Source organism: Balaenoptera acutorostrata, chromosome 15, assembly GCF_949987535.1.
Source record: "Balaenoptera acutorostrata chromosome 15, mBalAcu1.1, whole genome shotgun sequence".
Taxonomy (NCBI): Eukaryota; Metazoa; Chordata; class Mammalia; order Artiodactyla; family Balaenopteridae; genus Balaenoptera; species Balaenoptera acutorostrata.
Genome location: NC_080078.1, coordinates 10,504,041 through 10,528,147, shown reverse-complemented (window position 1 = coordinate 10,528,147; position 24,107 = coordinate 10,504,041). Strand labels below are relative to the sequence as shown.

The window sequence follows — 24,107 nt, the reverse complement described above, 5'->3', positions numbered from 1 at the left end:
TTTTCTTGGTGGTTTTTCTCATTCTAAAGAAATATTTGTTTTGTACCTAATTTTGTATTTTTTTCTTAAGGCAGACCTCTCAGGCCCCACAAAAATCCAGATCTGCCCTTGTAGATAACATTTCATTCTTTTTTTTCCATTTCAGTGTAAAGAACTGGCCAAGTCCAAGGCGGAAGTGGCCTGCATTGCAATGTATGAAGCAGACATGTTTGTCGTTGGAACAGAGAAAGGACGTGCTTTTATCAATGCCAGAACGGATTTGCAGAAGGATTTTGCAAAATACTGTAGGTGTTAACAATTTTATCCTTTGTATTCGTAAATCTTAGAATATTGGCAGGCAAGACTTATGTATTGTTTTCTTCTAAGATATCATAAGCATTATCCTAAAAATGGTTCTGACACATCCCTTTGACTTAGCAAAACACTGAGTCCAAGAAACATGATCAATGTATTTTACACTGTATCCTCAGCAGGGCCCTGGTTGTGTAGAATACATTTGAAGAACATAGATGAAATTGTCTTTCATTCCTAAAATGAAACCAAATTGAAAAAAAATACTCTCATTTTACTCCTTCCCAAAGGAAAGGGAAAAACTCCTTCAAGGCCTATTCAGTTTTTCTTTCAGTTAATAACCATTATACTCCTTTGTCTTTTTTTTTTTTTTTTTTTTTTACTGTGGGACTTTCAGAACCTTCAATGTGCCCAATATGTGTTACAAGGAGCATTAGTGAGCATCTGTGGTCATCTGTGAGCTAGTCTAGTGCATTAGTGAGCATATGTGGTCATCTGTGAACTAAACTAGTCTAGTCTGTTAAAACCTACATGCTGTATAATGATTATCTCTGCCACTGTAGGTCATCTGCCAGGTATTGAATTAGCAATTTTGTATTCCCTGGAACCAAGAAAGGGAAAAAAAAAAAAAAAGTTTATCAGAGGGTATATTTGTGTGTGTGTGTGTGTGTGTGTTTGTGTGTGTGTACGGGGATATGGGTATAGATATATAGATGTCTCCAAGGGTTGGCAAAGGATGTATATATCCTCTCTCTATATGTGTACAGTTGACCCTTGAACAACATGGGTTTGAACTGCACAGGTCCATATATATTTGGATTTTTTTCAATGGTAAATACTACAGTACTACAACATCTGTGGTTAGTTGAATCCACAAATGAGGAACCGTGGATACGGAGGAAACGTGGATACTGAAGGCCAACACTAAATTATACACAGATTTTCACCAGCACCCCTAACCCTCATGTTGTTCAAGGGCCAACTGTATACCATTTTACTACAAAACAAACCTATATCTGTAGAAGATTTTATATATATATATATATATATATATATATATATATATAGGAGAGAGGATGATTGATTCGGATTGACTTTTAAGACCAAACTTAGGGTCTCTACTATCAAGAAGATTAAAAAAATGAAGCAATCTTTAAATAAGATGGTGAGTATGTAATTGATGAACAAGAAGGGTATGCTCAGATCAATGTCAGCTGCCAACTGGATTTCTAATCGTTGAAATTGAATCACAGATTTTTTTTAAATTTTCACAGTTGCATGCTAATTTTTCATATATAAGCCTATTCATATTTCTCTGAATATGATTTCTCTCTTTTTTCCTTGATAAATCTTGTAAGGCATTCATCTCTTTTAATTAAATTTCCAGTGAGGCAACTTTTGGCTTTGTGATTTTGTCTATTGTTTGTTTTCTTTGTCATTTATTTCTGCTCTTTATTATTTCCTTATTTAATTGAATTTAATTGCTTTTCTTTTCTAGCTTCTTGATTTGGTAGCTTAGGTCATTGAGTTTTAAAAAAATATTTAAAGTTATAACGTTTCCTTTAGGTTCTGCTTTAGCTGTAATCCTCAGACTTTGATATGTTGTGTTTTATTATGATTTTGTTCAAAGTATTTTCTAAGAACCCTAGTAATTTCTTTTTGACCCATGGTTACTGAGAAGCATGTTGCTTAATTTCCTAATATTTGGAAATTTGGGGGTTATTGATTCTAGTTAAATCCCATTGTGGTCCAAAAACATACTCTATGTTTTTTGTTTTTTGTTTTTTTTTTATTCATGTTGGTTGCACCGGGTCTTAGTTGCGGCAGGCAGGCTCCTTAGTTGCGGCTCGCCGGCTCCTTAGTTGTGGCATGCGGACTCTCAGTTGCGGCATGCATGTGGGATCTAGTTCCCTGACCAGGGATCAAACCTGCGTCCCCTGCATTGGAAGGTGAATTCTTAACCACTGCGCCACTGGGGAAGTCCCACTCTGTATGATTTTAATCCTTTTGAGTTTATCAAGACCTAATTTATCACTTAGCACGTCATTTATGTTGGTGAATAGTCCATGTACACTTGAAAAGAATTTAGATTCTGCAGTTAACAGACCAATTAGGTCAAGTTGTTAAATGTTATTCAGTTCATCTGTATCATTTCCAATTTTCGCCTATTATTTTATCCATTATTGATAGAGGAGTGTTAAAATAGCCAGCTATATCGTATATTTGTTCCTCCTTTTGGTTAGTACATTTTGCTTCACACATGTTGAAGATATGGATATGAATGTTATTAGATATAAATTTAGGATTGTAATGTTTTCCTGCTGAATTGACCCTTGTTTTCCTCACAAAACATTCCTCTTTGTTTCATTTATCCTCCTGATCTTGAAGTCTCCTTTGTCTTGTATTAATATAGCCTCACCAGCTTTCTTATGACTAATATTTGCATAGCACATCTTTTTCTTTTCATTTACTTTCAGCTCTCTGTACTTTATATTTAAACTATGTCTCTTGTAAACGTGCAGTTAGGTCTTTTTTGTAAAAACCAGTCTGAAAATCTGACTCTTACTTGGATTGTTTCATCCATTTACATTTAACGTCATTATTTATATGGTTTAGTTTAAAGCTTCTATGTTGCTGTTTCTTTTCTATTCATCTCATATGTTCTTTGTTCCTTTGGGACTACTTTCCTGCGTTATTTTATTTTATTTCTTATTTATTTTTTTAATAAATTTATTTTATTTATTTATTTATTTTGGCTGCATTGGGTCCTCATTGCTGCACGCCTGCTTTCTCTAGTTGTGGCCAGTGGGGGCTACTCTTCATTGTGGTGCGCAGGCTTCTCATTGCAGTGGCTTCTTTTGTTGTGGAGCACGGGCTCTAGGCACGTGGGCTTCAGTAGTTGTGGCATGTGGACTCAGTAGCTGTGGCTCGTGGGCTCTAGAGCACAGGCTCAGTAGTTGTGGCACATGGGCTTAGTTGCTCTGCGGCATGTGGGATCTTCCCGGACCAGGGATCGAACCCGTGTCCCCTGCACTGGCAGGGGGATTCTTAACCACTGTGCCACCAGGGAAACCCCCTGTGTTATTTTAGATCGAGAAATTTTTTTGTATTATATTTTATCTACTCTATTGACATTTTAGCTCTTTTAGGTTTTGTTTTTTTTTTTTGGTTATTCTTGGGATTACAATATGCCCTCCTAATTTGTCACAGTGAACCTAAAATTACTATTTTTCTACTACACCTACAATGTTAAGAACCTTAAACAGTATAATTCTGTTTACTTCTGTTTAGCCCTAATATGTTATAAATCCTGCAACACCTTATGACGTTTGTTTTAAGCAATCACTTTCCAAAATTTTTTTAAATAATCTTTTTATTTACCTACATATGTACCACTTCTAATACTCTTTTTTCCTTCTTGTAGCTCTGGATTTCCATCTGGAATTATTTCCCTTCAGCCTGAAGAACTTTCTTTAGCATTTCTTTTAGTGTGGGTCTAATAGTAAGAAACCCTCTCTGATTTTGTTTATCAGAAAATGTATTTACCTTGCCTTCATTTGTGTGTGTGTGTGTGGTTTAAAAAAAAACATAAAATTTACCTTTAAACCATACTTATGGGTATAGTAGTTCAGCAGTGTTGAGAATATTCACATTGTTGTGAAACAGATCTCCAGAACTCTTTCATCTTGCAAATCTGAAGCTCTGTATCCACTAAATAAACAATTCCCTTTCCCCCACTACCTTGGCCCCTGATAACCACATTCTCCTTTGTTTCTATGAATGTGACTATTTTACATACCTCATCTAAGTGGAATCATAGAGTATTTACACTCTTACGCCTGGCTTATTTCACTTTGGCATAACATCCTGAAGTTTCATCCATGTTATAGCATGGAACAGGATTAAGTCTGCCCTCAAACACCTCTAATGAATTTTTCAGTTCAGTTATCGTATTTTTCAGCCCCAGAATTGCCGTTTGGTTTTTTTTATAGTTCCTCTTTGTCAGTATTCTCATTTTGTTCATGTATCATTTAGCTGTCTTTCTATACTCTCTTTTAGTGCACTGAGGATCTTTATTTTAAATTCTTTGTCAGGTAGTTCATAGATCTACACTTCTTTAGAATTGGTGTCTGGAGTTTTATTTTGTTCCTTTGAGTGGGCCTTGTTTCCCTGCTTCTCTGTATGCCTTGTAATTTTTTTTTTTTTCCTGGGATTTAGGCGTTTGAAAAGACAATCACCTCTCCCAAGTCTTTGCTTACTGGCTCCGTGCGGGGAAGACCACCCATCAGCCCTGCTGGCTGTTCTAGAACCTCTCAAACCTTTTTGAATCTCTTTCGCCCCCTGGTGTCTTCCCGTAGAACTGCAGCTCTGAGTTAAGTCAGTGCTCTGAGTCAGGCAAGATATAAATCAGTTCCTCCAGTAACCCCCAGACAAGCCAGAATGTTGGACACACAGTCCACTCTTTTGTTTCCACCTCAAGGGAGGAGCCCCAGTCTGGGGGTTCCTTCGCAGCTGCTCTGCACTATGCCACACAGAGGGAGAAGCATGAATAGGCACGGCAAATGCTGCGAACCTTCCTACCCCTGTACTGAAATCTCTTCTTGGTTTTACAATGGCTGGGGTGCCACAGCTTCTCAGCTGGTCTGCAGAGTTCTCACAGAGGTGTTCTGGTCCGTCTATTGTTAATTTGGTGTATCTGTGGAGGAAGGAAGGCCCCTTGCCTCCTAGTCTGCCATCTTGCCAACATCATTCTCCTTGCTTTCGTTTTTGAATCATTTTTTTTTTTGAAGTATAGTTGATTTACAATGTTATGTTAGTTTCAGGTGTACAGCAAAGTGATTCAGTTACACATATATTTATATATTCTTTTTCAGATTCTTTTCCATTATGGGTTATTACAAGGTATTGAATATAGTTCCCTGTGCCACACAGTAGGTCCTTATTGTTTTTTGAAGACTGTTTTTACTCGATATGGAATCTGGCTTGACAATTTTTTTCCTCCAGCCCTTTTTTTTTCTCTTTTGGCCGCATCGCGTGGCTTGCGGGATCTTAGTTCCCCGACTACGGATTGAACCTGCGCCTTTAGCAGTGAAAGCATGGAGTCCTAACCACTGGACCGCCAGGGAATTCTCTTCCTCCAGCCCTTTAAAAGTTTCATTCCATTTCCTCCCGGTTGCCACTGTTTTAGATAACAAAGTCAGGTTAGAATTCTTATTTTTGTTCCCCTGAAGGTAATGTATCTTTTTCCGTAGCTCTGTCTCATCTTTGGTCTTCAGCAGTTTGGCCATGAAATGCCTATTTATAGCCTTCTTTGTTTTTACCCTACTTGGTCTGTGGAGCTTACTGAATCTGCATGTTGACGTCTTCATCAATGTTGGACATTTTTGGCCATTCATATCTCTTCAAATATTTATTCTGATTCTCTTCTTAATTTACACAGAGAAGGAAATTTGCTATTTAATGTCTTTTTTTTTTTAATTATCTTTAGCTGCATTGGGTCTTCGTTGCTGCACGTGGGCTTTCTCTAGTTGCGGTGCACGGGCTTCTCATTGCGGTGGCTTCTCTTGTCGTGGAGCACGGGCTCTAGGCGCACGGGCTTCAGTAGTTGCAGCACGTGGGCTCTAGGGTGCGCGGGTTTCAGTGGTTGTGGCTCGTGGGCTCTAGAGCACAGGCTCAGTAGTTGTGGCGCACGGGCTTAGTTGCTCTGCAGCACGTGGGATCTTCCAGGACCAGGGACTGAACCCGTGTCCCCTGCATTGGCAGGCAGATTCTTAACCACTGTGCCATCAGGGAAGTCTGGCAGGTGGATTCTTAACCACTGCATCACCAGGGAAGTCCAGAAATTTGCTATTTATTGTCTCACAAGTCATTAAGGCTCTGTTCCTTCCCCCCCACCTTTTTCTTTTTGTATTCAAGTTTCAGATTGGATAGTTTCTATTGGCATTTCTTTGAGGACGCTGATTCTTCCTTCTGCCATATCCAGGGTGCTGTTAAGTCCATCTCGTGAAATTTTCATTTCTGATTATTTTCCATTTCTAAAATTCCATTTTCTTTTTTTTTTTTTTTTTTTTTTTTTTTTTTTTTTTTAGAATAAAATTCCATTTTCTTTCTTCCTTTTCTGGTTAGCATTTTCATTTCGCTGTTGCAGTTTCCCTTATATTCATTTGTTGTGTTCACCACCCCTATAAAAAGTCTTTCATGTACTTATAGCAGTTGTTTTAGTCCTTATCTGGTAATTTCAACATCTGGGTCATTTATGGTTCTACGTCTATAGATTTTTTTTTCCTGTCTTGGGCATGGGTCACATTTTCCTGCTTCCTCACATTCCTACTAATTTTAAATTTTATACTGGGTATTATGCATGATATGTTGTAAAAATCTGCTAAGTAAAATTGCATTTTGTTCTGGCAGGCAGTTAAGTTACTGGCAGGTCACCCTGCCCCCATGTGGATGAGAGCTGCCCTTGGCCCTAGAGCATCCCTCTTAGTCTCAGAAGGCGGCCCCTCCTCCTAAGATGTGCTCCTTAGTTTCACATGGTGTTAAACAAGCTTCTCGAACTCGGTGGATCTTGAATACCAAACCCTGTCTTTCTAGCACCACACAGCTGTTTAAATCTCTGCTCAGCAATTTACCTTCCAGATGTTGCTTTTCCTTAAAGCCTCACCCTGTGCTTGCACAGTTTGGAGATGAAGCAAGAATTTGAGGCAAGTTGCTATGATGATACTGGGTGTCCCACCTCTGTGACTCATTTTCTCCAGAATTTCCTCTTCAGTGTCTAACCACAATGGCAGTCCTGATATGTGACATAGGTTTCCTCGTTTCATTAAGACTGCTGCTTTTTGGTTAAGCTCTATTTCTCCCTGAGTCCCACAGGAAGTCAGGAGTTCCCATGGGGGAAAAGCCAGGTCAATGTGCAGCTCATTCCATATGTGTGCTTCCCTTCTTTCGAGGATAGCATTCCTTCCTGTTTTCGCCTGTTTCTGGTTGTTCTTCAGTGCTTTCAAGTAGTTGATCTTCTCATTTTGTCCAGAGCTTATCATTCATTGTTCCTGGCAAATACACACTTCTCTGCCATCGCTGGAACAGTAATGCTGGGTGTCATTCTTGAATATGTGATGGTTATTTCTCTAGAAGTTGTCTTAGAAGTAAGGAAAAATTACCATAGAATTGCATCAAAAACACATTTACCTGCCTTCTGAAGTTAGAAACCAACTCCCTGCTGTATAAGCATTCACAAATTTAATCCTCAAAACAGAAGGAATTTAGAATCAACCTGGGTTAGGGTTATAAGTGCTTAATATTAAAGCAATATAAAGTAAACCAGGGACTGGCGAGCTTTCTCTGTAACGGGAGTGATAGTAAATGTTTTAGTCTCTGGGTCATTACAGCCTCTGTTGCAGCCACTCACCTTGCTTTTGTAGCATGAAAGTAGAAGCAGGTGATATGGCGATGAATGCACCTGGTCAATAAAACTTTATTTACGTCACTGAAATGGGAATTTCGTGTTATTTTCTCAGGTCATGAAGTAAGTCCTTTTGAACTTATTTAACCATTTCAAAATATGAAAAACTACTCTTAGCTCACAGGTCATACAAAAAACGGGCCGCGGGCAGGGTGTGGCCCCAGGCTGTAGTTCACTGACCTCTGGAGTGAACCTGCAGGCAGTACTGTCAATTATTCTGTTTACCTCTTATTTTACCTGTGGGCCAAAATTGTTTGAATGACCAAACACACATAGGTTTTCACCTGCTTCCTTCTTTTAGCCTAATTGGTTCTGATATGTGAACATGCCTAGGAATTGCTTTGCAGAATTGTTTACACAAAACTATATATATCCTGTACTTCCTGGATGTCTGAGGGTTTTCAAGTATAATTCTGTCTGTGCACGATTTTTGCCTTACATTTGACCCTAGAACGTAACTCCACTGTACAAGCCTCTCTGGCCCAAGAAATCACTTTGACGGTTTTCAAGTTACTGCCTCTCTACTCCAAGTCCACCCTTCTTTGTCCTGCCTTGTGATACTGGAACTGGACCCTGTAAACATTTCTCCCTTGGCAGCTGGCCCAGGACCTACCTTGGAGGCTTTTTCAGGAGGTCCCTGGAGGAGGAAGACACTTCTCTTTCCATTTCCAGCGGGCTCTCACCTGCTTGTACCTGTAGCACGCGGTGACCAATTGCACTTGGGATTCCCAGGGGCACCCCTGCCGCACACAGCATCCAGTTGGCTCCCCTGCATCCTGGCCGGCTGCCCAGCAAGTCACACAGAAGTCCCAGAAAGTTCCAGAAGGCAGCTTCCCAGAGAAATCCCAGGGGCACCACACCCACAGGCAGTTTCCCAGGGAGTTAGTTCCGCCAGTGCCCGAGAGAGGGGCCTCCTAGAAAGTTCTGCTGGCATCACCCCACGGGTGGTTTCCAGAGTTCTGCCACCACCCCAGGGAACAGCTTCCCTGCACCAGCGAATCTGGCGGCACCCCAGGGGCAACTTGCCAGTGGTTTCCACTAGCACCTCTAGAGGACGGGTTCCTGCTTGCCAGCCCCAGCTTGTGGCACCCCTGCGGGCTCTGTCCCCTCCCCAGAGAGGCCTGGATCTCAGCCTCAGGGGGACTCTCTTCCAGGATTAGTCGCTCCCTCAGCCCTTGTGGTAGTTGATACTCCTGCTGCCTGTTACTTGTGTGTTGTCTAGAGTTCTCATTATCCCTTAGCAGTTCATCCTTGTTACTACGATTCTTTTTTTTTTTTTTTTTTTTTTGGCTGCACCAAGTCTTAGTTGTAGCATGCATGCTCTTAGTTATGGGACGTGGGATCTAGGTCCCTCACCAGGGATCGAACCAGGCCCCTCGCATCGGGAGCACAGAGTCTTAACCTCGGGACCACCAGAGAAGTCCCACTAATGATTCTTTTATTAAACTTTCCCTGTTCAAATTAATGTGTGGTTTCTGTGTCCTGACTAATCCTGATGAAAACAAACAACCAGTTTCAAAACTTTTGGAGTAGCAGCTGACCGGGGGGCTGGTCCCGAACCTGCCCAGTGCTGAGGGTCTTCCTACACAGTGACTGTCACTCGCAGACTGGATAGCAAACCATTTTCTTTCTTTTCTTTTCTTTTTTTTCTTTTGGCTTCCCTGCTCGGCCTGCGGGATCTTAGTTCCCCAACCAGGGATGGGACCCGAGTCCTCTGCAGTGGAAGTGCAGAGTCCTAACCACTGGACCGCCAGGGAATTCCCAGCAAACAATTTTCTGTTACCATTTCCTCTGAACTACTAATATTTCCTTATATGTTGAATTATTTATTGTTTATCAATAGATTCATTTCAGAGATGATCACTATGTTATTTTATCCTGTTCATCATAAATAGCCTGTTCTTTGTTGTGTTGTTTTTTTTTAAATTAAAAGATCTTGTTTTGGACTTCCCTGGTAGCGCAGTGGTTAAGAATCCGCCTGCCAATGCAGGGGACACAGGTTCAAGCCCTGGTCCGGGAAGATCCCACATGTCCCAAAGCAGCTGGGCCTGTGCGCCACAGCTGCTGAGCCCGTGCTCTGGAGCCCATGAGCCACAACTACTGAGCCTGCATGCCACAACTACTGAAGCCCACGCGCCTAGAGCCCGTGCTCCGCAACAAGAGAAGCCACCACAGTGAGAAGCCCGTGCACCGCAACGAACAGTAGCCCCTGCTCGCTGCAACTAGAGAAAGCCCGCGCACAGCAACAAAGACCCAACGCAGCCAAAAATAAATAAATAAATTTATTTTTTTTAAAAAAAGATCTTGTTTTATGTCTATTCCTTTTTTTCCCCTTTTTCCTTTCAGTACCAGAAGCATGGACGTTAAGGAAATGTACAGTACAGATACTTGGATACTGACTTTGTACTGATCACTCGTTTACAGGCATTGCCGAAGGGCTGCAGGAGGTGAAACCCCCAGGCCCTGCCAACGGGATGCAGATTGATTCAGGGGAAACGGAAATACTCAGAAAAGCCGTCGAGGACTATTTCTGCTTTTGTTACGGTAAAGCTCACTTTAAGCATTAATTGTCTGAATAGTTCACTACAGAAGATGGTATTAGAAATCATTTTATCAGCATGAATATTTAGACCGTCTCTAACGTTGGAAAAATCCACATTCACATCAAGGGGAGAGCCAGTTAAGTACCAGATCAAGTCTTCTTATGGAAGACCACTTGGTCTCTTCTGGTCCGTCGGAACCTCTGAATTCATCAGCCTTCAGTCTTTGCGGAGCCCCCTCCCCATGGCCATGCAGTTATTACAGACATTCATGGTTGGTTCACGCACCAGCCTCATCCTCACTGGTCTCCCCGCCTACCCACATCTTCCCACAGGCATGGAGACAGGGATATTTTTTTTATAAAGATTTATTTATTGATTTATTGATTGATTGATTGCTATGTTGGGTCTTTGTTTCTGTGCTAGGGCTTGCTCTAGTTGCGGCGAGCGGGGGCCACTCTTCATCGTGGTGCGCGGGCCTCTCACTGTCGCGGCCTCTCTTGTTGCAGCGCACAGGCTCCAGACGCACAGGCTCAGTAGTTGTGGCACACGGGCCTAGTTGCTCCGTGGCATGTGGGATCTTCCCAGACCAGGGCTCGAACCCATGTCCCCTGCATTAGCAGGCAGATTCTCAACCACTGCGCCACCAGGGAAGCCCGGGATTTTTTTTTTTTAATACCCACACAGTGCTTTAAAAAGCTAGATAACAAGGAAGTCTGCAGGTGTTGTACTTGTGATAGAAGCACCTTAGCATCTTAGGGCCTGGATCATCATTCCTAGACAGCTGCAAACATCTATGTGACCTGCAGGTCCCTGTGAGCATTTGGATTTGGGGGACTCCTCCGGCATAGGGGATCTTAGGGTCTCAAGCTACACTTCCATATGAGAAATGGAGCTCCAGCACCTCGGAGCTGGTCAGCCAGTGCAGAGAGACCGACACATTCCCAGGTGGACTCAGCTTTCTACAGGCAGGTTGGCCCAATCTGTACAGTGTGACACAGGGACAGTTCAGCTTTGGGCAGGGCTCTCATCCTCTTTGGCTGCAGCCTGAGTAACCTCAGGGTGTTCCCTGCAGCCCTGGGGGCACCAGGGTGAGCGCCCTGAATTGTGCAACCTCCAAGAGAATGGAGAAAAAGACCTATTATTTTCTTTCCTTTGGAAATAGATTATTTTTAGTTAATTAATTTACTTATTGAAATATAGTTGACTTCCAATATTATATTAGTTTCAGGTGTACAACATAGTGATTCAGTATTTTCTTTTTAATAAATTTATTTATTTTATTTATTTATTTTTGGCTGTGTTGGGTCTTCGTTGCTGTGCGTGGGCTTTCTCTAGTTGTGGTGAGCGGGGGCTACTCTTTGTTACGGTGCGCGGGCTTCTCATTGCGGTGGCTTCTCTTGTTGTGGAGCACGGGCTCTAGGCACGCGGGCTTCAGTAGTTATGGCTCACGGGCTCTAGAGCGCAGGCTCAGTAGTTGTGGCGCACGGGCTTAGTTGCTCCGCGGCATGTGGTATCTTCCCAGACCAGGGCTCTAATCCGTGTCCCCTGCATTGGCAGGCGGATTCTTAACCACTGCGCCACCAGGGAAGCCCCTGTGATTCAATATTTTTATAGATTATGCAACCTATTATATTCTCTTATGTGAAGATTTAAAGGAAAACATTTTATACTTTTTCTTTTGGCCTTTTGGTCGGAAATTTTATTAACTTGAGATATAGAGGCATAGGACACTTTAGGCTTTTAATTTCAGAGCCAAATATCACCACCTGTGTTTATGACACTACGTGAAATTGACTCTCAGGGATTTACGCTCATATTGTTTAAAGACATCCTGCTGCTGCTTCTAGGCAAAGCCTTGGGGACGACAGCGATGGTGCCTGTTCCTTACGAGAAGATGCTGAGGGACCACGCAGCCGTGGTGGTGCAGGGGCTCCCAGAAGGGGTCCCCTTTCAACACCCTGAGAACTATGACCTTGCAACCCTGAAGTGGATTTTGGAGAACAAAGCGGGGATTTCATTCCTTATCAACAGGTGATAGGCTCTACCCCCTCCTAACAGCTGATAAACTGACAGCTTAATTTCAGTTAGTTAATTCTGTCCCGTTATGTTTAGAAGTTGGTTATTCAGATGTTTAATCTGTCCGTCTTGTGTGTTCATGTCAGGTAACAGTATTGGTTTTCTTGCAGACCCTTCCTGGGTCCCGTGAATCAGCTAGGTAAGTGACAGCTTCTCATACTTGGTGACTGCCCTTGACTGCTAAACCAGTTCTGCTTTTCTTAATTAAAATGCAAGTTTGGCACATTCTAAAGCTTGTTTATGCTTTGCCTTTCCTGCATTGAGGAGGCCACCTCTGATCCCAGGGCCAGGGGTGGTGGTGATGTTTGCAGGGACTACAGCTCAGGGAAACACACGTAGCCAGCCTGAGAGACGAGACGCCACCCTCCCGACAGCTCGCATGCCCTCGGAGGGCAGGAGATCTACCTTGTCCGTGTGCACAGGAGTCTGAGGATGCTGGAGTGACTTCCTGGTCTTTGAGCACCAACCACGGGCCAGGCGTTGTGGGATTCAGGAGTGGTCCGGGCTGTGTGACCATTCCCGTGCTTCTGAGATACATGGTCTGGGAGAAGGAAAGAGACTGTTCAGAGAACCAGGGGTGACCCGTGGAGGAAATCCCTGAGAGCCCCCGAAAGGGGTTAGAATTGTGTGGTCAGAAGAGCTTCCTGGAGGAGCTGGCCCCCAAGATAAGCAGGATCTCAATAGCTTGGTTCCCCCGGGAAGCCCATTCCATGTGGTCAGGCAGAAAGCTATGTGCAGGGTGTTTGAGACCATGTTTGGGAAACCAGGACCCCTCATAAGCTCCTTAACTGATGAAGGGACCAAAAAAGGAAATAGTAATTTTACCAGGAGCATTTAGAGATCCATCTATGCCCACTTCCTTATTTTCTCAGATTATTATTCTGGATTGTAGTTGGAAACCTTGGGCCATAGCTGTTCATGAAAGACCAGGTCTAAAGAGGGTGTTATGCGGAGCCCATATAGGTACAGAAGCCAGGCGGCAGGGGTGGGTGGAGGGTCCTACTGTCCACATGGCCTACCTCGGGGTACAGAGGGCAATGGGACACTCCTGTGCGTGGGCTACTCACGGAGCAAGTATTTCTGGAGCAGTTGCGAGTCCCTGGGGTCCCCCAGCTCACATTAAAGAAGGGGCTGGAGGGTGAGGGGTGGCAGCTGACCAGGTGACTGTTGTCCCAGGTGGCTTGTATTGTCATTATAGAATCACGGTAATAGCTGCTGACACGTATTTTGTGATAGGCACTGTTCTAAGCACTTTGCATGTATTAATTAATCCTCACCCAACCACCATCTTGAGACGAGGAAACTGAGGCACGAGGAGGCTTAGTAACCTGCCGGAGGTCGCTCGGGCACAGGTCTGCTCCTTGGCCCCCATTGTGCCCACACAGATGGCCCAGGCCCTGGGGGCTGCTTTGAGTTGGTCTCTCCTCCGCTGCTATTCCATGATGACCTAGAGCCAGGAATTCTGTTCTCTTTGTATTCGCTTTCCCTGTATGTGCCTTTGAATGTTGTCATATTTCAAGGTGCAGACAGGGGCTAGCGTGTGTCTTTTTACTCACGCACAGGTGGGCCTGGGGTGGTAACAGATGCTGAGAGATCAGTGACATCACCAAGTGAAAGGTAAGGGAGAAATAAAAAATTAAGTCCACATCTAACCCAAATGTATTCGTTTTTAGGCTATGGAATGTCTTATTTTGTTACATATTCTTTATTCAAAAGGATGTTTGGGATTATGAGAATATATTCATTGACACCTTTAACTTTCTGAATAATTTGTTACAACATTAAAGTTGAGGTAGCTTTGCATTCAGTTTGATGGGGGGAGGGGAACCTATGATGGTGTGGAGATCTGGGGATTAGATTCAGTGTGTCCAGATGCCTTTGGGCAGTTCTCACCCTGCCCATCTTAACCAGCATTCCCTTCTCCTTTTAGCTGTGCCCCCATCAATGTGAAGACTGAACCCATGGAAGATTCTGGTATGTACACTGATGCTTGTAGAATCAGGTGTTCAGCAGGTCATTATTTGACTCCTTTCTTTTGTTTTACTTAAAAATGGGACTTTCAGTAAACCAGGAATAGAGGGGAATTTCCTCAACTTGATAAAAAAAAATTTACAAAAAACCTACAGCTAATATCATATTTCATGCTGAGAAACTAGAATCTTTCCCACTAAGATCAGGAACAAGGCAAGGATGTACCGTCTCATCACTCCCTTTCAACATCATACCGAAAGTCCTAGCTAATACAGTAAGACAAGAAAAGGAAATATAAGGTATATGGATTGGGAATGACAAACTAAAACTGTCTTTAATTAGCAGATGTTATATTGGTCCATATCTGGGTAGAAAATCCCAAAGAATCAACAAGATAATGGGGATAGGGCACTAATTAACCTCAATGGGGGCCTTATTTGCAGAATAATCATATTTTACTCAAATATCTAGAAAAAAAGCCTTCTAATTCAATAAATATTAGGTACTAAGATGTTATTAAGTAGATACATTTGTAGACAAAGTTATTATTTTAATTATATGGAAATTAGAACTTGACTGCTAAATGAGTAAACAGTCTTGGATACACATTTGGAATATGAATTTGATTTATGAATAAAGCAGTGTTTTTATTTTCGGACATAGCTTATTTTATTGCTTTCTTACTCTGTCATTTCTAAATGTTCTACAATAGACGTACATTACTATGACAATGTATGTTGGGAAAAAAATCCCTCTTTGATGGTGAGAGTAGTTAACCCCCATCCCTGCTCTCCCACGCCTCAAAAAAAAAAAAAAATGGCATTAGAAGGAAAAATGTTAAAGGTTAAAAATAGAAAAAAAATTTTTTAACTCAAATGTTTAATCAAGGGATGGAAAAATATTGAAAGCATTAGAAGTAGAAACGTTAGAAAACCTAAAATAAACAAGGATATAAAACTGAAACTCAAACCTCAAAAAGATAAAGATGAACACAAGCTGACTATACGGGGTAAAATGAGAAGTTAATAATGTTTAGAAAAGCAATGTAGAAATAAGAAATAAACAATTCCAAATGTAAAGTTAAAGTTAAATCTGAGATAATGTAAAAGAAAAATATTCAATATTAAGAAAAGATGGAGAGAGAAGGCAAAGAGAGATGTTACCTCCAGTGAAATGGAGGTCAGAGCACGAGCTTTGCTGAAGGTGTCAGGTGTGGTTTATGCTCAGCTGCCTCCCCAATCCCTTGGGGCAGGAGTAGCCTGAATCCGCCCTTGTCATACCCCAGGGTCACTCCTATCCACAGATAAACATGTGCTCGGTAGAAGCTCCACCTTAAATGTCAGCCTGAAAAATAAGAGTGCCTGTCCATTTTAGTTATTCTAGGTAAAACCAACACAAGTCAACGAAAAGGAGCCAAATATTTCAGCCAACAGAATTCAGCTGTGCCGTCTTCATCCCACTTACACATGACATGCCTTACACGCTTGCCCCTTTAATCTTAGCCTTGGGTGCGTTTCCAAACTCAGATACATTCTGCCTGCATTTCCGTTGGTAACAGAGAATTTAAAACCCCCAAGCCACAGTCTCCTCTCAGAAACCGGGAAAACAAATGGAGTGGGAGTGAGGGGTTGTCAGCTCTCCCCGGGGGGGGCCCTTTCAAGGATCCACAGCCCCACCACCTTCCCTTCCCTCCTCACCAGCTATTGGGTGGATGAGTGTCTCCCACCAGCCTTAAAATAGGCCTCTTTTGTTGAGGCCTCTCTTTGGAGATGTGATGCCCTATAAACAAGCTCCCTAATAATGTGACTTTCTACCATGGATTTCATGATACAAATTGCTTCCAGGTGCTTGCAGGCTTCTGTGAGCTGACCATCCATTGGCCTTATTTCCTTTGATGTTTGTGTAGCACTTGCTGCACAGAACATTTAAATGGTTTTAACTTCTGAATTTCCCCCTCCCCCCTCATATTTTGAGGAAAGGCTGAAGCAATTCTGCATTCTGCACCGTCAAATCTGCTTTCAATTGCCTGCATTGAAAAGAAATTTTTCTTTGACAGCCCAGCTGTCACATATTTATCAAATGTTTGTACTTTAAAGTTTTACTATAAATTACAAAAGTTATACATGTTTTAAATAAAAATTCAGTGTAGTAAGTGGTAATAAGTAGTGTAATAAGTAGTAATAAGTAAAATTCCTCTTCACTCCTCCCCTCTCAAAGCTCCATCTCTCTTAAATCTCACTGCACCTCAAATTCAAACCCCATTTTAAGGGCAACAGCTCTTAACCAATTTGTGGAAATTCTTTCAGATCACTTACAAACATGTAAAGAGCTTTTTTCTTTTTTATGCACAAGTAGACCTCCATTTGTGAGCTCTCCTTTAATCTTTCCATCAGACTACCTTTCTGTCCCACTTCTGAGCAATTTCCTCAACTTAATCTTCCATTTCACTGATATGGCCATCAGCCGTGTCCATTATGTTCCTCCGTTTAACAAATTTTTCTTTTTGACAGTCACATTCGTTAATACCCAGTCTTACTATCCCTATGCCAACAGAGCTGTTAAAGGTTTTCAGACGACCTCCCCTGCCACAACTTGTAAATTAATGCTGAACAGTGAAATCCCAAGCTTGTCACAATTTTTGTTTTTGCTTCTGTTAACTTTCACAGTTAAATTATATGTATACTTCAGTATCAGTTATCTATTGCAGTATAAAAGAGCACCCCAGAACCTAGTGGCTTCAAACAATAATTTAGTCTTTCTTACAATTCTGTGTGTTGGCCAAGCCGTCCTTCTGGTCTGGGCTGGCCTCACTCCTGGGGCCGAGGCCTCAGCTGCCAGAGTTGGGCCTCCCTCTCCTCTTGGTCTCACATCCTCCAGGCTCATTCACATGGCAACTCTGTTCCAAAAACAGCAGACGCTGATGCACAAGCACTTTTCAAGCCTCTGCCTACATCCCACTGGCCAAAGCAAGTCACGTGGCCAGGCCCAGATTCAAAAGGTGGAGTAGTTTTCCACTTCTAGAAAATAGGAGTGGGAAAGTTACATTGCAAACAGGTGTATATACTGGGATGGAAGACATTTGTGGCCAATTTTTGCCATCTACTATACCTTTCCCTGATAAAGCCTTTTGGTTTAACCAATGTAGTTTCCCCAGGTTTTGAAATTCATTTTGTTGTAGTAAGTAAATTAAGATTATCTGTGCCAATTTGGGCCCCATTACAGCAGAATATTTGCAATATTTATATTGCATATAAATGCATGTACATATTCATCCATCTTGAAAGGGAAAATTTCCCCGAACCGGGAATTAGACCTCTTTCTCCTTCCCTTCTTTTCCTCCTTCCTTCCATCCATCTCTCCTCCCTTCCTTCTTTGCTTTATGTTGTTTTATTATTATTTTATATTTATATTTTTATATGGATAAACCATTTGTTCCTAGTGCATGAGCTACAAGTTCTTTTGCTGATTGCAGTGTTGCTGTGTTAATCCAAACAGAACCTGGAAGATATGCTAGCCAGTCATATCTCTGTTCGTGAGTCTAGCCTAACACATAATTTTATAATTTCCATTGCATTCAAAGGCATTTCACCGAAAGCAACAGTTATGTCAGTCAAGAAAGAATCAGAAGATCCTAATTACTATGAATATAGTATGCAAGGTAATATCATTTTATAATAATTTTCTTCTTTAGAAGTTATCTGTGATGGAAAATGTTAATTAGCACCCATCTGAAAAACAGGAAAAGAGTCGTAAAGATCCATGTACATTTACCCAGGATCTAGCACAGTGCCATTAGGGTAAACAATTTTATAGTCATAAAATAGATTGTATTAATATTTAGCCTGAATCCACATGATTCTAGGCATCCGTGAATGTAAAGACATTTCAGGCTGCATTTTACTAGAGTTTGTCTATTAAATATTATTTTGTGTGTTCTAAAATATTCCTGCCTTAATTGTCTTCTGTCCAGTCTGTCCCCTAGGTGGCTGAGAAAATAGTAAGTGTTAAAAGAGATGGAGATGAGTTAAGAAATTCAAGTGCCTTTTCTTAATAGTTGTTTCATTGACAGCATACAAGTTCAACGGGGAGAAGACAATTGTTACCAAATACACAAACTTTCCAACCATGGCACAGGCGGGTGCTGTGTGCAGTTGGGTGGCTTGGTTCTCTACCCAAAGACCAAAATCCCGCTGGACCCCAGCGTGATGTCAGTTTGACGATATGGTACCATCATGTCGCTGTGACTGCCGTACGGTGTTCAGATTCTTTCTCCATCTTCCAGCTCCACTGGGAATGGAGACAGAGTGAGTGCAGGACGATTTGCAGTCACATCCTCAAACATTATCAGATCGGAAATGTTTCCTACAAAATCTTAACTTTGAAAATTTTTCTGCAGCATTACATAGCTCTGAAACTTTCACTAAAAAAATTGTTTCAGAAAATCTAAAGGCAGAGACCAGTGGAAGTTCTGTTGTAATTGCTCTGTCCCGGGCCAACCCCACCCCACCCCACCCCACCCTCATCCACCCCCGCCTGTCCTGTCCCTTGTGACCAGTCTCCTTCCCTCTGGGCAGAGGATCTCTTTTCAATCCATCCCACACACCCCACCCCAATCACATGCTCTTTGAAAACTAGGATCTCTCCCCCACTCACACTGCCTGTGGCTCTGCACCACCTGTAAAGTCCCAGTTTCCTTCCACGTTCCTCCTGCCCTTTCTGGTCTCCCCTCCTATTTCATCTGCCTCCACAGCCATCACCCTCCCTGGGCTCTTCAGACACACAGCTCGGTCTGTGATTCCTTGAAAGTGCCCTGAATCCGCCTTCCACGGGGCTTTTCTATAAGCTGATCCCTCCCTGTGACTCCCTTCCTACCCTGCAGACCGCTGAGGAGTTCCCCCCGCTTCTTTCTGGGCACAGTCAGAATCTCAACTCCTGCAGGGGGCTTCCAGCATTTAGTGTGACCTGCTGTGTGCTATCTATGCTTTTGCCAGGCCTCCCTCAGCTAGTGGCAGGAAACACAGCATCTTACTCCTGCCCTGGAGCCCCAAGCCCGGGCTTTCTACATACTGAGCACTCAGATGTGCTTGCTGAGTTGAATGTGACCCTCATGAAGAATCAGTGTCACATTTGTTTCTAAATTACTGTTGTTTTGAACAAACTACTTTCTTTCTTTCTTTCTTTCTTTATTAGCACCGTTAATTATTATTTATTTATTTATTTATTTTTGGGGCTGTGTTGGGTCTTCGTTTCTGTGCGAGGGCTTTCTCTAGCTGCGGCAAGCGGGGGGCCACTCTTCATCGCGGTGCGCGGGCCTCTCACTATTGTGGCCTCTCTGAACAAACTACTTTTAATTAAATTACGTCTTGGCTCCCAAGAATATATTTTTGAACTTAAATGACCTTGGTGTTGATCAAATCGTGTACAGTCAGGGATAGGATACTTACAGATTCTGCTCCAAAAGTCATCAGTGGAATGAACAAGTTGGATGTACCTGCAATCATTCTATTTTAATTTTTCGGAAAGAAGTACGTTATTTGAAGAAAAACATTTACGTTAAATGTGTGAATTTATAATCTTTCTCCTGCTTGGCTTGGAAATGACAGAACTATTCAAGAGATCTTTGTAGAACAGCTTCCTTCTTGATGCCAAAAAGTTCCAAGTTGCCTAACATCATGGACTATATTCCATAGCACTGAATGTTTTTGTAACCATTTAGGTTAAATACTCACATGCTGAAGTACTGATGTCTATATCCTTTAAGTAAGGGAGATATTCTTAAATCCAAAAAGACAATCAGTGTGACCTGCTCAGAATGGCGACTGGCCCTCGGGGAGCCCCCAGCGAACACGGCCCCACTAGTGCTCAGAAGCTACCCCCACCAGGACCTCATGATCCATCTGCAACACAGATCTCTCAGAAGACCTCCGACACACATTTACACGTGCACACATAACATCTTGGCCCACGGAAGTCCCATAGGTCTTTTACATGTGCAGGGACCCCATCTCCAGGGTCCCCAGAAATGAAGAATGCACAGTACAAGCTGTGCTGAGATATAGTGCACCCAGGCTTCCTTGATGCTGATGGATGTCAGAGCATCAGTACCATTCTATTTTCTTCCTGGCTGACTGCATGATATGGGAGAGAAGCCTTCCAGGCCCAAGGGAGCATGGATACAAAAGCCCAAAATCAAGGAATTAACATAGTCTTTCTTGAATCACACCACTCCGACACTGACTCTTCTGCTTCCCTTTTTCACATTTAAATACCCCGTACATCGATTACATGGAGCCCAGCTGGATAATGCAAGATAATCTTTTCTGAAGGTTAGCAATGAGCACACTTAATCCCATCTGCAACCTAATTGCCCCCTGCCATGTAACATAATCTGTTCACAGGTTTTTGGATATCTTCGGGGTGGGGGGGGCATCTGCCTATTGCAAACACTAAACAATTATATGCCAACAAATCGAGTAACCTAGATGAAATGGACAAACTACTGAAACTGACTTAGGATAAAACACAAAATTTGAAGTCATATAACAAGAATTTGAATTAGTAATTCAAAAACTTCCTACAAACAAAAGCCCAGGACCAGATGCCTTCACTGGTGAATTCTACCAAGTGTTTAAAGTCCTTCATGGGACTTCCCTGGTGGCGCAGTGGTTAAGATTCTGCCTGCCAATGCAGGGGACACGGGTTCGATCCCTGGTCTGGGAAAATCCCACACACTGTGGAGCAAATAAGCCTGTGCACCACAACTACTGAGCCTGTGCTCTAGAGCCCGCGAGCCACAACTACTAAGCGTGCATGCCACAACTACTGAAGCCTGCACGCCTAGAGCCCGTGCTCTGCAACAAGAGAAGCCACCCCAATGAGAAGCCCGTGCACCGCAACGAAGAGTAGACTCTGCTCACCGCAACTAGAGAAAGCCCTCACACAGCAACGAAGACCCAATGCAGCCAAAAAAAAAATAAATTTTAAAAAATAACAAATAAAAAAATAATAAAGTCCTTCACAAACTCTTACAAAAAATAGAGGAGGGAACACTTCTAAACTCATTCTGTTAGGCCAGTATCATCCTGATACCAAAACCAGACAAAAACAACACAAGAAAACTACAGAAAAATATCGCTTATTCATAGACATACAAAATTTTTCAATAAAATGCTAGCAAATGAATCCAGGAACATATAAAAAGGATTATACATCATGACTGTTGGGCTGCACCCCACAGGCCTGTAAGCCCTGTAGTTGCCCAGCCTCGAGACCAAAGAAAGCCCAGCGACAGAGACATCAGTGGCTTATTGGACAGGGGGATCTTATACATCTGAAGCAAAGTCCTGGAGCAACACCCCACCGTGCGGCAAACAGTAGGCAGCACGTAACAGCAACCTTCACTACTTGGAGGAGAAGGACGCTACCATTTATAGAGGGAATCGACATCAGGTTGGCTCATCAGTAACCAGGAAACCAGCGCTGGGGCAGGGGGCAATCATGTAGGCAGTTACTAATTAAGCCCTATAATTAAGAGGATTGGGTAGTCATGTGAGTGAAGCAGGGACTGGTCACACTGGGGATGTACAGAGAACAGGAGAACAGCTATCTTGAATGGCCTGACCCTACAATGACGAAGTGAGATTGATCCTAGGAAGGAAAGATTAGTTCAACATATGAAAATCAATCAGTGGAATAACAACATAATGAATAAAGGACAAGACCCACACGATTATGCCCATAGATGTAGGAAAAAGGCATTTGACAAAATCTAATAACCTTTCGTGATTAAAAAAAAGAAAAAAAAACACTCAAATTAGGAATCCAAGGGAACTTTCTCAACATAATTAAGAGCATCTACAGGGCTTCCCTGGTGGCGCAGTGGTTGAGAATCTGCCTGCCAATGCAGGGGACACGGGTTCGAGCCCTGGTCTGGGAAGATCCCACATGCCGCAGAGCACCTAGGCCCGTGAGCCACAACTACTGAGCCTGCGCGTCTGGAGCCTGTGCTCCGCAACGAGAGAGGCCACGATAGTGAGAGGCCCGCGCACCGCGATAAAGAGGGGCCCCTGCTTGCCGCAACTAGAGAAAGCCCTCGCGCAGAAACGAAGACCCAACACAGCCAAAAATAAATAAATAAATAAATAAATTAAAATATTTTTTTTTAAAAAAGAGCATCTACAGAAAACCTATATAGCTCATGTCATACTTAATAAGACTGAAGGCTTTCCCCCTAAGACCAGGAACAAGACAAGGACGTCTGTTCTTGCCACTTCTTTTCAACACTGTACTGGAGGTCCTAGGTAGGGCAATTAGGTAAGATAAAAAAAGGCATCCAGAATGGAAAGGAAGATGTAAAACTATTTCTGTTTGCAGATGACATGATCTTGTATATAGAAAATCCCAAGGAATACACCCACAAATTAGAGCTAATAAATAAGTTTAACAAGGTTGCAGGATACAAGGTCAATATACAAAAATCAATTGTATATCCATATGTTAGCAATGAACAATCAAAAACTGAAATTTAAAAAAATTCCATTTACCACAGCATCAAAAAGAATGCAATACTTAGGAATAAATTTAACCAAAGAAGTGTAAGACTTGTACACTAAAAACTACACAACAGGGACTTCCCTGGTGGTCCAGTGGCTAAGACTCCATGCTCCCAATCCAGGGGGCCCGGGTTCAATCCCTGGTCAGGGAACTAGATCCCACATGCTGCAACGAAGAGTTTGCATGCCACAACTAAAGATCCCACATGCCGCAACGAAGACCCAGCGCAGCCAAGTAAATAAATAAATATTTTTTAAAAAGTGGCTGCACTATTTTATAAAACAAACAAACAAAAACAAAAAACTACAAAACAGTGTTGAAAGAAATTAAAGAAGAACTAAATAAATGGAAAGACATCCTGTGTTCATGGATTGGAAGACTTTCCTTCGATTTATATGGAAATGCAAGGGACCCTGAAGAGCCAAACAATCTTGAAAAAGAACGAAGTTGGAAGATGTGTACTTCCTGATTTCAAAACCTACTACAAAGCTGTCATTATCAGTATTCCGTGGTACTGGCATGAGGATAGACATATGAATCAATGGAATAGAATGGAGAGTACAGAAATAAACCAATATTTTTATAGTCAGTTGATTTTCAACAAGGGTGCCCAAGACTAGTCAATGGGGAAAGAATAGTCTTTTCAAAAAATGGTGCTGGAACAACTGGATATCCACCTGCAAAAAGATCAATTTGGACCTCTACCTCACACCATATAAAAAAAGATGAACTCAGGACTTCCCTGGTGGCGCAGTGGTTGGGAATCCACCTGCCAATGCAGGGGACATGCGCTCGAGCCCTGGTCCAGGAAGATCCCACATGCTGCGGAGCAACTAAGCCCGTGTGCCAAAACTACTGAGCCGGCGCTCTAGAGCCCACGAGCCACAACTACTGAAGCCCACGCACCACAACTACTGAGGCCCGTGTGCCTAGAGCCCGTGCGCTGCAACAAGAGTGGCCACTGCAATGAGAAGCACACGCACTGCAACAAAGAGTGGCCCCCGCTCTCCACAACTAGAGGAAGCCTGCATGCAGCAACGAGGAGCCAACGCAGTCAAAAATAAATAAATAAATAAATATTTTCTTTAAAAAAGGTAGACAGTAGCAAGTGTTGGTGACGATGCGGAGGAATTAGAATCCTCATACATTGCTGCTGGGAATGTAAAATGGTACCGCTCCTTTTCAGAATAGTTTGGCAGTTCCTCAAAATG

General features: G+C 42.5%; 1 protein-coding gene across 3 annotated transcripts in view; it reads left to right on the top strand.

Annotated features, from left to right (window-relative positions):
* Positions 1-24,107, top strand: part of LOC103020815 (general transcription factor II-I repeat domain-containing protein 2) — a 55,163-nt gene that overhangs the window by 16,485 nt on the left and 14,571 nt on the right. For 2 of the 3 annotated variants that reach the window (XM_057529541.1, XM_057529540.1), the window contains 7 exons: positions 146-284; positions 10,178-10,297; positions 12,144-12,327; positions 12,483-12,511; positions 13,935-13,989; positions 14,303-14,346; positions 17,924-18,001. In XM_057529541.1, coding sequence (XP_057385524.1) covers positions 146-284; positions 10,178-10,297; positions 12,144-12,327; positions 12,483-12,511; positions 13,935-13,989; positions 14,303-14,346; positions 17,924-18,001 — 649 coding nt within the window. The remainder of the gene's footprint in view (positions 1-145; positions 285-10,177; positions 10,298-12,143; positions 12,328-12,482; positions 12,512-13,934; positions 13,990-14,302; positions 14,347-17,923; positions 18,002-24,107) is intronic. The other variant, XM_057529542.1, reaches the window with a different exon arrangement.